At 42.9% G+C, this 16034-nt stretch overlaps 1 protein-coding gene across 1 annotated transcript in view; it reads right to left on the bottom strand.

Moving 5' to 3' along the window:
- The window catches only part of T265_14455 (hypothetical protein), a gene marked incomplete at both ends in the record, with an annotated part of 31753 nt that extends 17909 nt beyond the window's left edge, over positions 1-13844 (bottom strand). Inside the window, 6 exons of the mRNA XM_009173718.1 lie at positions 1469-1631; positions 3173-3397; positions 6577-6893; positions 10893-11035; positions 11356-11502; positions 13689-13844. Of these exons, the coding sequence (XP_009171982.1) occupies positions 1469-1631; positions 3173-3397; positions 6577-6893; positions 10893-11035; positions 11356-11502; positions 13689-13842 (1149 nt within the window). The remainder of the gene's footprint in view (positions 1-1468; positions 1632-3172; positions 3398-6576; positions 6894-10892; positions 11036-11355; positions 11503-13688) is intronic.
- Positions 13845-16034: the final 2190 nt, after the last annotated feature.

Here is a 16034-nt window from a genome sequence, read left to right as displayed (position 1 = left end):
AATGATTCGGTCTTGGTGAACTTGATCAACCTCAACAACGATGATCAACTGCGGCATTGTTGGTCGCGACAGTTCGGGCACTTCATTGCAAGAAACTCGAGGCTGCGAATGGTTTTTTTTCGGACGTCCAACTTAGGGAGAAGGAGAGATAGTGGATGGTTAGGGCAATGACGATATATCTTCAGTTTCATGGACGGCGGAGAGAGTCATCTATTGCGGCGAAGCAACTGAGGCAGATCCAGTAAGCCACCGAAATGATGTTCCAGCTTTCTGGAGGCCACAGAGTCAGCGCAAATGAGCACATCCACCTACTCACGTCCACAACCCCCTGCTCAACAGTTTGCCTATCCATGCATGCACTAGCTAAAAACAGTAAAACGCAGATAGTGCAAAATCATAGCCAATCATTTAGCCCCTGTTATCAATGACCGAGAAGGTCAAACCCTACTGACTGGTTCATTCGCTGCAGATACCAGCCACACTTGTTCTGAACTTACTGCGTTCTTTCTAGTCATAGCTGAACCTAGTTATAAGGTGATCCTCACTTTCCGTGATAGTTAGATATGCATGTAGATATAAAGACATTATAACGAGAATAAACCACAATTGGACAGTGCCATACCAGGGGTATTATGGCAGAAACTCTAATAATCGAAGCATACATTGTCCTTGAGAATGTACCGGGTTTAAGATCTGCGAACAGGAGTGGCCTTTTGATACTTCATTAACTAATGTGGGCAATCCTAGTAGTTGAATTTTTGCGAGTTTGACTGTGATAGGGGAAATGTAGTTCCAGTCTTCTCAGTGGGGCTGTCGAATGTGACATGAGAAAATGGCTGTAGGTCAGAATTTAGATGTACCGCAGCATTCTCAGTCGAAGTTTGTTGGGAATTACGTCTTATGGCTTGCCAAAACTGGACAGCAGGTGGGCTAGACACATCTTCGTGTAAAAGTGGAGCCAATTTGTATTGAAAAACCGAGGAGCACTGCACATCCTTATTGGTCACGTGTTACCGCCCTATCGAGTGGGGACTTCTCGCAGGAAAGGTCCACACTTCGTGTGAATTGTTATTCCTTTGGGCTACTTATAGCTTCTTGATAGGGTGGAGACGTCGGATTTTTCAATAGAGAGCGCAAGTGAAACCAATCCATGCTGATATGCCGAATGCCGAACAGGTTAGTCACTTGAACAGCTTAACTTGAGGATACCCAGTCAGCTAATGCAGCTTTAGGCTGGCTTATATGTGTGACTATGTTGGATGCTAAAAGCCACTGAATTAAAGCAGCTGAACAGTGGTTTTAGGCTAACTAGTGAAAGGTAGTGAAATGCGGTACTCATTCGGGTCAGTTCAAGAGCAGTGGTTATCAGATCTGCTTGACGAGCAGAGTCAAACTCAGTACCCTCGCATGCGAATGGCACCTGCAACTTTGTATCTTAAAGGAAGTAACAAATGAAGAACTGACTCACCTCCAAAATTTCTTCAACAATATAGTACAGAATGAACATGAGGTACATAATTTCACAAGCCATTACGAAGTAGTCCGTTGCAGTCAAATAGCGCACGAGTTTTGCTGGCTGAAATTCGCTGCTGACAAAGACGCCTCCGGTGACGGGTAGTTCAAATATGAGCCTTGAGGAAATTGAGGAAATGCAGCATGTTATCAAGATGATGACCAGGAACATTGTGCAAACGCCACTCAGATCGATCTACTTTTACCACCTTAGTGATTGTGATTGGCCACCTATAAAATCCCCTATCTCTAAAGTGTCGTGAATTGTAAATATCTCCCAGGGGTACATCGCTGGAGTAGCTTTAGTTAGTTTGGTATCGCCTCCCAGCTTGAGGCCGAACTCGTAATCTGGATTTGATATGAGTGATTATTGTCTGTCATTGATTCAAATGCAGAATGCTCTTTTGGGCGGTTTTATCCCATTGAGCAGAGAAACACGCTTTCTTGTCAGAGTTATAAAGCAATCAGTTCACATAATACATTATGAGCTGGATGGTTGTTTCAGCTTGAACTCGGGGGGTGTTTCGTGCCACCTAAGCAGAGTTACACTCAGATTCACAACTTACCGAACGAAGCAAGACAAATCTGCCCTTCGAATATACTGAATTCTGAACCTGAGTAAACTGTTGACGTCATCAGAGCTAATGGCCACCCTAGGCGATGTATAGCCGACTATCTAAACGCGCTATCCAGTCGGCCGTCGTAACCGTTATATAGGGTTCGGTCCACCTATGCCTACCCTACAAAGGTTACAAAAGCAGACACAGTCGGTCGCCGCTTACTTCAACCAAAACGACGTACCCTTGCAGCCCCGAATTTGCATCCTTGGTTTACATTCAACAATTCACTTAACCTAAACCCCAAGACAAGAGGCTAAGCCTCACTCAACTCGTTGTATACTCCTTCATTGTTCAGTTAAATGTGTTGCACGATACGATAACGATATCCGACTGCCTCGCCATTAGGCTGGGTATCATGGTAAAAGCATGTCCGGTTTTTTGTATTCATGTCCGTAGTGGATGTGGCATCCTAAAGGAGCCTGTATTCTTGAATATTTCGACACATTCTAATCAAGAATACTTCAAATTTGGCGAGACGCTCAATGAGCCATGAGATAAAAATGCGTGTTCTGATCATTGAAGGTAGAAGAAACAAGTCAAAATTAGCGTAAACAACGTGCCTGCAGATGGTAAGATGTTCAATAATCCTTTTGGTGGACGTCGAGTTCCAGTAGCTTTTCTAATTAACATTCAGGTTATCTTAATTGCAAACGATGTGACTTCCAGGCACGCCTCTGAACAGAGTACACATCTATTGCAACCTCGGAAACTGGATCTAACTTCATCGTGTGGGACAAATGATTGCACTTCAGAGAGGTTGTCTTCATGGAGAGCTTTGTTATGTAGGAGAATCACTTTATGCCAGCATGTAAATGGGAAATAATTGTGTTGATGAAATGACCTATCATTGTTTTGGTTACCCGGAATAAGTGTCTGCGTTGTGAGGGATCCGGGCTTCATATACGTTTCGTGCAGCGTACGAATAACTGATGTTGAAGTTACTGTGTGCTGACGGGGCGGGTAACAAGAAACATGAAGAGAATATGTATAGAAAGGGGGAGAAAGCAAGCTGTTTGATGATCATCGAGGAAGAAGCTCACTTGACAATCACAAACATGTTGATGTTTGCGTTGTAAATGGTAAAGTCCAGAAACAGTACTCTGCTAGCCTCGTCAATCCACCTTCCTTCAAACAGTTCTTGAATGATCTCTTCGGAAGTATTTCGGGACCGGGATAAGTCCTGAACGTATCCCGAACCTGGGTAGGCCCCATACTGCGCAGCGACAGCGGCGGATCCCAACTGACCAGCTGTTTGATATCTCCATCTAAGGACGCGTGGAAAGATACGTGGGTATGGGGTCAAGATACAGTCTGTAGTGCGCTGCATACTATAGAAGGCACGCCAAGTAGAACTGAGAGAATAAAATGGATGTCACACCATTCCTTCTAAGAGCTCCAGGAGGATGTCCCTCCCTCTAGTGACCGTACACATCCCTGAACCACATATGTGATGGCTGTGTTTCCAGTAGGTTGGTGAACACAAGACGGAATTTGAAATCTCTGTTTGGCTTATATGCATCAACATAAAGTAACTAAGGGCACTGTCCACTAAGGACTAATTGGTTTTCCGCAAAAGAAGCTTGCATTCCAACCTGGGAACCCGAAATCCATGGCCAGCCGTTGCGCATCACTTGAGAACTATTCGATGGTGATTATGGTAAGGATGCTGAAGACCATACCTAAGCAGTAACAGTTTTCGACACGGTAAGTGCAGCTGGCAACTACTATTTTGTCTGTGAGACCATGTCATGGCCTCAAGTTGATGAAACCGTATTTACCCATCGATCCAGAGTGAGATTTCACTGCTGCACTTTGTACTGGTCTATTTCTGTTGATTCTGGTACTAGGCTGTTATTGGCCTCACGAAATAGTTCGTGTCTAACCATCAACTCATCTGCGGCAGGCGGTGAATTGATATGGTATCTGAAATGGATTTTAACTGCTCGCCTCATATTGGTTGAAGACCGCTGACCTTCATCGATCACCGTGTACGGTGCATGTCAGTCACCTTTAAATCATAGCTAAAATCCAAGTCTTCTGTTTGAACGCGAAGCTTGAGTGGTCAAACATGCTGCCAAATGGAAAATTTTCTTACATTCGGGACTTCCAGAGGCCCATTGCCTTCATATTTGCAGGTTTAAATGGCACAGTTTATATGAGACAAGCTGAGAGGAGAATAGCATGCACTTTTATTAACTCAAGCGATCACTAGAGTAATGAAGGATCACTTCAATTGACAGGTAAGTTTGCATTTTACTTTCCTCACCCTAGATGCTGTACAAAATAGCACCTCGCAATCAAGTACTTCAAACAAAATTACAGTGCTTTAACGTATCAGTCCTTATTTCGGACCTAGCTACTCTATACACAACTCTATTCAAATAAGGAAAATTTTCCCTTTACATTGCTCCAGGCCTTGCTCTGTCAAGTGTGAATTGAAAACCAAGCCCCTGTTGGATGGATTACCTCAACTCCAACCTTTAGTTCTCTGGAACTGTAAGTTGGAGGTTCTGAAAACCATGACAGTAGTGAATTAGTGTGAGTCGAACCGACTGCCCTAGCTTCTGCCTTCTTGTGAATCACACTGCCAATCACAAACTAATATAAGGCCAGCATACAGGTTTTCATCTAATATGGGAACGTTTCGACCATATTCTCAAGACGCTTACTTCCTACTGTGCAATCACATTTGTGATAGAACCTTGAATGACGGTATTTCGAAACACTAGAGCACCTTCTGATCATGTCGAAGATAGCACCCAGTCGAGCCATATAATAAACATTGGACTCGCTGAACGAAGTTGTTCGACGTTAGACGCCAAATCGTTGAAGAATTCCAATTTACGACTTCTAAATGTAATGCGGTGAGAATTTCTCTACGAAACTACTCACTACCCTGTCCCAAAAGACTGCCAAGCTCAAAAGGCTTGAAATTAAATTCATTCACCAAAGTGGCGCCCCTCTTGTTGTTAATTACCACTTTGCAACATAATATGCAGCCTGGCAAGCTAAAATGCCGCTGCTCTCTACTTTATTTTCCGGACAGGTTGCTTCCATTTCTTTATCCAAGGTCTGTCTTCGTGTACAAAACAGTATGGAAACGTCAGACAGGAAACTTTCAGCTGAACGCTCGTCTCTGAAACGCGTCAGTGTTGGGTTCTTGTACACGAAAACTGAGTCACGTAACTGGTTCCAACGTGAACAAACCTTACTTGAAATATTGAGCCCATTCAATGTTTAGAAGAATAGCATAGCTGCAAAGTTGCGAATAAGATTCCACAGACAGCAAGGAGTTCAGATTCGGCCATCTGTTCGGACCGAAAACCCTTACGGCAGAAAACATTCCTGATCAAGATCTACAATCATCAGAAAACTATTCAGGGATTTTGGTATCACGTAACCAAACACCAAACGGAAATCATTTGGTTAGAAAGAATAACTGGAAATATTTATTGATATCGGCTCGTTGGAATGACATAGGGAAATGGGAAGACTTGGCGAACATTATTTTCAGTGATCCATCTTATAGCCAGCACAAATCATATATGAAGTCAAGCGTTATAAAATCCAACCGGTTACGCATAGCAGATGCAACGGTGATGGAATATGCGCGTTATTGGTTGTTGATCTGTTCGCCGAGCTTGGCAGTTGGCTTGCAAACGTTCCGTCACCATACGTGGGTCAGTCACCCACTCAACTACGCACTGATGATGTCTCCTCGCATGGTGACGAAACGCTTGCAAGCCAGTTGCCAAGCTCGGCGAACAGATCAACAGCCACCTGATCAACAACCAATAAACTCACCCGAGCTACCAATATTTCAACAAATCACCAATATGCGCGTTAGTCGGGGCAAACGTCATCTAACACAGCTAACTGCCTGAGTTATGTGAGAGATGTGGCCTGGTGTGTACCATAGTCAGATGAGAGTTGAACACTGGGCCAGTTCAACTAGAGGGCTTTGACAACTCTCTTCAGTTCACAAAGTTAGAGTGTGAGGAGTAGGGTCGCAGTGGTTTCACGCTCAGAATCAGCGCCACAGAAGAGATTTGAAGTCCTCCAGTTGAACTGGTCCAGTGTTCACCTCTCATCCTAATATAGCACACATCAAACCGTATCTCCCTCATAACCCAGACAAAAAGCTGTGTTGGATGACTTCTGCCCTGACTAAGATAGATTCTCCTATTCCCTTGTCCGCATTACCGTAAGTGATTCCATTTTATTACGTTTAGTTTTATATATGATCTGTGCCGCCAGAAGATGAATCGCTGAGAACACGTGTTCGCTTAGCTTTCCCTATGTCACGATGGTAATATTTCAATAACTCATATTTTCTTGTGACATTAGCTGTTGTAATTAGCACCGTGTAAGTTCAATCTGACAAATTAAGATGGATTGAACGTTGTGACAATTCAGCATAGAACGCCTTGGTGTATATGCTTACGCGTTTTTAGTATGGTTAGGTATGACGCCTCCTTGTGGTTGCATTGGTTTCTTTCCTTCTGTGCTGGCCGAATACGGTGGGTAGCAAACATATTCAACGTTATTCATTACTCCGAGAACGTCGCATGGAGTTGAGGTCACACGAACTTGGCGGAGTCGCGGGACCCCTAGCATTTTATTGTCATATCCAATAAACTCTTTTTCGTTGAAGCTAACGTTGCGTCGATTATACCATGTGTCGGGAAAGAGTGCACCGAAGATCTGTGCCTGGATGTACTGTAGAGAGGAAAGTACAGAAGAGGGTTTTGCAAATGTGGACTAAAACAGATAATGTGAGAGCTAATCACACTACTGATCAGCCACTCGTGGCCGAACGGTTAAGCGTTCAAACTAAACTACTAGCCGGGAGGTCACGGGTTCGAGACTCTTCGGAGCTTCGTGAGATGCGCACTGCTGATGATTCCCAATAAGGATGAAACAGCTGTACAGTGCTTCTCGGCTTTTCAGCGTGGATTGGCTTCACTTACAGGACGGAATCTCCACACAGATAATGTGTGTTGCCTGAAAAGAAACCTAAAGATACAACACAACTCAAATGAGCTACTTTAACTGGGTCCTGTTTCAGTTGCTCGCGCCGCAGTTTGTATAGGAAATTAACAGATTGGTGGATATATGGATATATATATCCATATATATATATATATATATGTGGTTACTCTTCTTCTAAACAACATCCGTTCGAGGGACTTGTTAAAAACAGCATTGCCGTTATTCTACTTCCTGAGGGGCAAACAATATTGAATCGGCTTCCTAGATTCGTGGAGATTATATTCCAAAGACACTCGAGAATGGTGAACCTTAGATGTGTTGGGAATCGCCCATAAACACTTCTTACTCTTCACTACGAATGCGCTTCCGAAAATTTTAACTTAAGTAAACTAACATGCTTGTACGGTGATGAAGCATCAGTGTTCCCATGCCATGTTACTGTCACTGATGATGGTGATGATTAGATGAAGAGCAGTAGTTGTGTACGATACACATCTTGAGGAGTGTCGAAATATAAAATGACAACTTTAGCATCAATCGTTCACGTATGAATGTCTATTCTTTGGTACAGGACAGGCAAATGTGCTACATCGTATAAACCAAATCACTAAGGCTCTAAAGTCAGATCTTCAAACTACTGAAACCAGGACATACCATAGCACCCCACAACCCGGCAATTACTATTAGCTACGACTCCAAAGTTTACGCGTTCAAATCCATCCATGATTTGAGAGTTTAAGATAGCTAACAATTCTAACTACGGAAACAACAACTGAATGGCTCTTATAAGCCTTTCGATGAGGGTTGGGTTAATTTTGTGGAATGAAGACCAAGGGTTGATGAACATCGAATTATCGTCAAATCAAAATGACGAGAGAGAGAGAGAAGTTGTCAGTCATATCGCTTCCTCACCGCAAACATTTGAAAGATGAATACTAGAAATAAGAATAGTTTATTTGAACCAACTTTGTTGATCTATTCTTTGCCTATCAAGTAAACAGCATATTTGTATAGACGTAATACAGCGTATTGGTTTCGATCGGGTGGTTGTTTAGCTGTTTTCCGAGCTGGGAAATTTACTTGCAACTACAGGGACGTCATCACCCAATCACACACCAATGACACACAATTGGTGACGAAAAGTTTACAAACTGCTAAGTTAGGTGAGAAACAGTCATCTGATCTGCCACCCATTGTCGCATTGACATACCAGTACTTCGATATAGTGCCAAGCTCTATGCGTGATGGTGCGCATTTTCAAATGTTGGAGAATCAGGTTTGTGGTGAAAGTTTCAGGCGTTTAAAAGTGAGTAAAGTATATTTTCCGGCTCACATCTGAACCCATTTTTTCAGCTTGTCAGCTTCAAATTTGGTGAAACCCACTCACATTCAAAATGCATTGGTGCTGATGAGAGGCTTAACTGAGTATTTTTTTCTTCCTATTCAAGCCCACCTTAAGCTTGCCAGCAGTTTCAACTAGACCACTCCTCTTGAGGGCACCAAACGAACCACTGTACCCCACTGGCTCTTCGTCTACGTGTCCCGGAGACCACGCATATGGCTAAAATGTAGGCATGTTCGCAGGTCTAAAGAGACGCTCAGTATTCACACGATGGAATATCATTTTTAAGAGCTATGACGTGTCACTGATGGATTAAAGCAATCGGATAACTGAGTTCAGAGTACCAGTCCAAACTTTTGAACCCCGTTTGAGCATCCCTGAGTCTCAGCGATGCTGGGAAATTATTCCACCAGACTTTTCCGCCAGAGGTATGATTGCTTCAGAGGAGAATGAAACTTGGTGAGCTTCAAAAATAGGAGCGTAGATCAAGATACATTTTGGTTTGAGCACATGCACAACAAGATCCAACATTTTGGCACAAAACTTTTATTCCACTCGCAGAGGTTTTGCAACTAAGAGCATTGTGCGGCTAATTGATCTATTTAATGGTGAGGGCTCGGGTGCTTCCAGCTTGTACCAAAGAAGCAGTCGCACATTCCTCTTGCCTATCGGAAAATCGGGGGTTAAAATCCTGGTGAAGCATGGTGCTTCTAAGAGGCTGTTAGGGCACAACTCGAGGTCTAGTGTGGATTGAGTAGAAAACCGGAACCTGGACAGCAAGGTGACTGCAGAGGGAAGTGTTATGTGAATACAGGTCCATACATTTTGACCGATCTCTGTTACGGAGTAGACTTTAGTGCCCAAACCCATTTATAACAAAGCTATATCTCGAAATAAAATTTCATCTCTTGAATAACGGGAATTAAACTCAACGAGTCGCCATTCAGCTGAAAATTTCAGTAGTGGTGCAGCGAAGTAATTCTCATTGATTGGTGCGCACTTATGCTTACTCGTGCACTTTTTACAATCCACACCTTGCTAATATCTGTCGCCAAGCTACTTTTACTTACCAAGACATGGAGATATTTGAACACTTGCTAAAACATTCTCCTCAGGCAGTTAAAGGTCTGCTTGATCAGCATAATTACAATATCCACCCAGATCACCAGATCTCCAGTGACTGGATTCTGGAAAGATAGACGAACTATCACACGGCGAGCCATAAAAAGGAATGTAACAGAAATAAGGATGGTCTATTCAACCGGAATAAAATGAAATGTTCCATCGAAATAATTAATCCATAAGGTGACTGTCATAAATGTGTATGGAAGTTGCTAGGTATGTGAGAGGAAATCAGCCCTGCCATTTGTGGGTCTCGGATGCTGAATCCAGCGTTTCGCTTTTTTAGGATTGTTACTGGCGTACTTTTCGTGGTACGACAGGTTTTCGTAATTCAGCTACCCACTCGGCTGCACCGAGCCTTTCCCACTCGCCGACAAACGGGCATGGGCCTGACATACACAACCTTCCGGTTATGCAGGCTAAGGGTTGTGCCACATACTCTGAATGAGGACCCTATCTTATTCCTATAGAGGTCTGAGTTCTAAGACAGTACTTAGGTGCACATAAAATTTTGAAGTATGTAGACAAGAGTGTGTTCGTGCCGCATTGACCATCGTATGATGTCAGTCTGGCTGCTTTATTCTGTGCACACAACTGGGTGTATGAACAAAGATATGATGTTATTGACGCGTCCCAACCTTCCTCATTGACTGTTGACTCTCCCGTCCCAACTGCTAATTACTCTCACGCACACTTGACCTGTGTGCACGTCAATCAGAAACCAAGGCAGGCGATTAGTCGTACACTACTGTTCAGGTGTGTTGTTATGTGTCTGCTATTCAGAGTTTGCCCTCCCGTTTTTAGTAAGGGAAATCTTTCCAGAAATCTCTGAAAGAGAGCAAAAGTTTGGCGGAACTTCGAGGGTTGCACCTACATGATGAGCCATCAAAAGGGTGAAACCGACTGAGGTCTGTCAAAGAGCTCCTGGCAACTTTATGCTGATCTTTCAACCAGCAATTCTTGTCCACACTCTTGATACATAGTCGATTCGAATTCGCTGCCTTGGCCATCAAACTTTCGAATCTAAATTCTCTCTCTTTTCTACGACATGCCACGACCCAGATCAACCAAATAATTTGCAATACCGAGTATTGCGTCATTTCGTGAGGCGAATTTTGTGGTTTCATTGCAATGTAAAAATAAAATAGTCAATTCGACTGATTGTTAAAGTTGGAAAACCGGCTTTTTCAATGAAAGTCAGCTTTACGGAAGCATGTAACTTCAGAATGTCTGTTTTGGCTTTTACTGTTGACGCTTAGGCGTGACAAGACCGCATCATTGCGATGATCGAAATGGGAACTTACCTTCCATATATCGTCTAGGTCCTTGATCTCACCGTAAAGGTCAACGGCCTTCACAGTCGAGTTCTCCTGATAGGGTCCGACCACCAAATTGAACACGCTTGTATAGTAGAAGTAGCTTGCACTGTTCAGCATCAGAAGTGCGACTGACACAAAAATAATTATAGCGATATTAATTCAGCTGCGGCACCACCGTTGATCGCAGTACGTGATGATGCCACGACCCAGATCAACCAAATAATTTGCAATACCGAGTATTGCGTCATTTCGTGAGGCGAATTTTGTGGTTTCATTGCAATGTAAAAATAAAATAGTCAATTCGACTGATTGTTAAAGTTGGAAAACCGGCTTTTTCAATGAAAGTCAGCTTTACGGAAGCATGTAACTTCAGAATGTCTGTTTTGGCTTTTACTGTTGACGCTTAGGCGTGACAAGACCGCATCATTGCGATGATCGAAATGGGAACTTACCTTCCATATATCGTCTAGGTCCTTGATCTCACCGTAAAGGTCAACGGCCTTCACAGTCGAGTTCTCCTGATAGGGTCCGACCACCAAATTGAACACGCTTGTATAGTAGAAGTAGCTTGCACTGTTCAGCATCAGAAGTGCGACTGACACAAAAATAATTATAGCGATATTAATTCAGCTGCGGCACCACCGTTGATCGCACTACGTGATGAAGCATGACTTTAGAGCGTAAACTGCATACCATTCAATGGAAGGTTTGGTGTAGTATTATGAATAGTTTAGTTCGGTTGGAATAAATGAAGAGAGCATGGAGCACTACGGCTAACAGGGATTCAACTGGATTCATTTGAATCACCCATCAAGGCCAAATAAGGGGGTATTCGAGGGACTCCGTAGGAATTAGGTCCACTTAGAACATGAGACTGATTGAAACTCGGGGACTGCGCCTACCTAATGAGCTCCAAGAAGGATAGAACCAGCCGTGGACTACCGAAGACTTTCCAGAAACCCCATTAGTAGTGCACTGGGTCTAGAAGTTATAACACTAGTTCGAGGACACAACTATCGGAAAATATATCGTAAAACAGCAGGTTTAGAGGCAAAAATGGATTCGACAGTAAGACTGGAGCTAAAGATTAAGATTAGTGCGACTGGCAGAAATATTGTTGTAAGAAAAACGGTCAATCGGTAATAAAAAGATAAACAGTGAGTAATGCTAAACACTCACATTTTGAGCTGATAATAAATTGGTGATTACAATGGCTACAAACATTCATCATTCTCATTTTTCCGTGATAATCAACAGCTCTGGTTTGTTGCAGTTTCAAACGACTATCCGAGAATTAAGTAATTCTCATTTTTAATGTCTAACTTCAGTGATACGTCAAAGTCGAAAAGTCACAAACTTTAGCGATGGTCTAATGCGGTAGTCATTGTCATTCTGCGACAGATCAATGCACCAAATGCGTACGCAGGTGGAGTCTGAGAACGACCCGAAATAAACTCCTGAGGTGATCACACGTTCGAAAAATCGCGAAAGGATTTCGGCCACTTTGGCGATGTAAGTCACCCACCTCGGGCGGACGAAATGGTGCTTCAAACTAAGATACACCAAAAATTTTCAAACTGAGCCAGAAAATTGAACGACGAACAATCTAGGCAACAAAGCGGCGCCTGCTAATGTCTTCCATAACCTGGCATACAAACCATTCAAGACACCAAAATCAAAGTAAATCGACAAGGTTTTAGGTAGTTGGAAATAAGTAAACTTGAAGACATTCGCTTGATAGAAAATGTACCAGATTTTATCTTCCGTATATCTGAGGATCGCAATCGTCCGTAGTCACAAAGTCCGCTGCTGCATTCATCTTCTACACGGGGGTTCCCAGTCTCATCTGACACTTGTCACCAATCACTGTTTTGCATAAGCACAAATGATTTGACTTTCGCTATACGGATTCACTTCGGGTTTGACAAGACACAATGTCAATAATATGCTTTTGAAACCAAACGAACCCATTATAATCTTCATCAGTTCAGTCAGTTTGACCCGCGTTTTCGGTTCGATCCCACCAGTTCAAAGATCACTCATAAGTCTTCCTTATAACCTCAGATTACGTACAACGACAATCGATGGACCTTAGCTAGTCTTTGTGGTGACCCGAGGTGGGTGATTGCGGAAAATTACATCATCAGGTGACTCAGGCTGGGAGGTATTCGGCGGAGTACACTCAGTTGTAAATGTTAAATGGGAGAAACAAATGATTCGTAGCTGAAGCTATCTTTTACGATATTTTCCATAAGTTAGCTTCTTGTTTCAGCTTCCCAGTTTTTGAGATATTGCACTGCACTTAACTTCCAAGATTCTCTGTCGAACTGCACAACGAACACCAGCTTCATCGACGCTCCCGCAAATCGGAGGTAACTTGACATAGATAATGAGAATTTATGCAAGGTTTTGAGAGCTAATAGAAGAATAGAGTAGAATAGAATGGCATTCGCACGAAAAACCTCTCTTGATTAGTTCCAAAGAATCACTTCTGAAGATGGTGCTTTCCCCTTTGGTGGAGCAATCTCGGCTATCAGTTGCCACATTTTGACGTGGACTATGAACCAGGATGCACGGAATACAGATCCAACTACCTTAGAAAATTGTATACTGATGTGCTTTTGGGTGTGGCATAAACAAGAATTATCGTATGCATATTACAGATATATTCATACGTACGCACACTATTACGAACAAAAACTTACTCAGAAGCGCAATCGTATGCATATTACAGATATATTCATACATACGCACACTATTACGAACAAAAACTTAACTTACTCAGAAGCGCGAGCATAACAAAAATAAGATAGATCACCAATTCCCGGAGTGAAGTCTTTGCGAAAATCCGTCTGTCTGACACGTTCACAGTTTGTCGGGTTGCCCAGATGGCTGGTGAAAGAAAATTAATAGAACACTTGCCGCTGAGCTGACATTCTGTTTCTCGAAAACGAAACAAAACACTGTCCGACACGAAAAGAAATCCCGAAACCATGTCGTTCACGTGAAATGAGAACCCGCCCTGAGTATACCGAGATAATCATGTCTGATAGTTAGCTTACCATTTTTGAAAAGGTATAGTCTTCCGGAACAAATAAAGCTTCTATGAATCTTTAATGAAATCCCAGAAGCATGTCAAGTGAACGGCCAAACAATGCAGCACAGCTCATGATGGATTAACTGAAAATGCTATTCGGATTTTCACAATACACTGACACAGATTTGCGAAGCGCAACCTGACGGCTTTTTGCATGCTGCTTTGAGTAATAAGATTAGTCAGAATGATAAAGTTTAGGTAGCATAAATAGACAAAAATAATGATGCAAACGATGCCGCATACGTCACTGTGATAAACTCTAACTCGGAACTACCTACTCAGAACGCTGTGGCAGTTGTATGGGACCGTCGCGAGTTTTGTAAGACATTTCACACTTTTGATGAAACACTTGCATTAACCAACTTACAACGAATAACGTTTCTTTGTCTTCCTGGATGTTTGCGTGCATGCTTCTTAGTTTCTGATGTAGACCCTGTCTGCTCAGGAGATGCTGTTGGTTGCGGATCAAACAACTCCTCCAAAGGCAATTGAATGGCATCTCCGAGCGCGGCCAAAGAGTCTGAGTGGTCAGGAGACTCCATGGACTTTGACTGCGTTTGGAAGGCGTCTGAAAGGTGGATAACATGAGAGAGAGAGACCTGTAATTGAATCACTGCTTCCTGAAGTTGTAGTCGAGGATTCAGAATATAGACTCTTCAAGTCAGGCTTTACGTAATGTTTGGTTTTGACCAAATACTTTTCAAATTCCATCGTGAAACAGCTAGGCTGCTTACAAACGCAATCAACACAACAGGAGAAACTCACCCCCATTTGAGCCTCTTGATCATCTGACGAGTGGAGCTGAACCAGGAAACACCCGAGCTATGCCGCGCAATCTTTAATAGCATGTCACTGCATGGTGCCTACTCTTCGGTACAGGTCTACTATGACCAATAGTCCCAATAGTTCCTTAATGTACCTGTTTTATCATCGGGTGTCGATATTCCAGGGAAGAGATGATTTTCCCACACCATTGGTTACGCTTCCCCTTCTCTATCTTAATTATTCATGTGTTGCAAACAATGCCAGTCGAAGAACAGATGATAAAAATGCAGCCAAAAACGCACATCACGATATTTAACTGACACAGGAGACTAAAAATTGTATACAGGAAGGTATAATTAGGTGGGACTGGGCGGATGCGCACAGAACATGATTTTGGGCAACTTGGGATTATAAAGAGTAAGATGAAAAATAGAAAACGAGATTATTCAGACGTCTCCATAATAGTTTAGAGAATGAATATCCGTATGATAAAGGATGGTTTACTTGGTAGAGTTGTTTGAACGTTGTACGGATAGATAAGCCGGGAGATGGAATTAAAGTCGCTAAGTTAGATAAACTCTTGCCGCGTGGTGGAATGAGGTAAGGAAGGCTAGGTCTGGAAAAGGTTAAATCGATTCCATTTAAACAGTCAGGGTAAAGGATACACTAGGGTGCACGGATTTCTGGGAAACTTGATCACAGACAGAATGATGGGTGACAATCAACTATAGGTTTCAGATTTTCAATCTAGTATGCCCGTGTTAGTGAGAAGCCAAACTGAAGGAAAACATGTATTCTTTTGTTAACGATTTTTACTGGCAATCCGCCGTTCAGATACCGACCGAGGCGGAGAAACGTATGCAACGAAACACGAACAACACCAAGATGAATTGTCAGCTATGTTTCTCCACAGGGTGATCCATATACACCAATAAGACTACTCACAGAAGGGTTAGGAGGGAGATAATATATGTTGAGGGTATGTGTGCCAATTTTCGGGGGACGGCGTGGTTCAGTCGGATGTTAATGGCCTCACCTATCACCAGCAGAAACTGATCGACGGTCTTTGGCCGATTCGGTGATACACAAAGTAAGTCAAGCCGAATCAGACGACTAGGGTGGTCTGACGCTGAATGACAGCTAAGTGAGCCTTGTTTGGTCGCCTTCGTTTCGAACCACTCCGGTTTGTACTCAGCTGTTACTCCCGACAGGCCTTTGGTCGTGTAAATCACAGTTTGCGTTACAACCACAAAAGAATAAACAAA

The sequence above is a fragment of the Opisthorchis viverrini genome (assembly GCF_000715545.1).
Source record: "Opisthorchis viverrini unplaced genomic scaffold opera_v5_197, whole genome shotgun sequence".
In the NCBI taxonomy this organism is placed as follows: Eukaryota; Metazoa; Platyhelminthes; class Trematoda; order Opisthorchiida; family Opisthorchiidae; genus Opisthorchis; species Opisthorchis viverrini.
The sequence above is the reverse complement of the archived record's forward strand: the minus strand, read 5'-3'. Positions and strand labels throughout refer to the sequence as shown.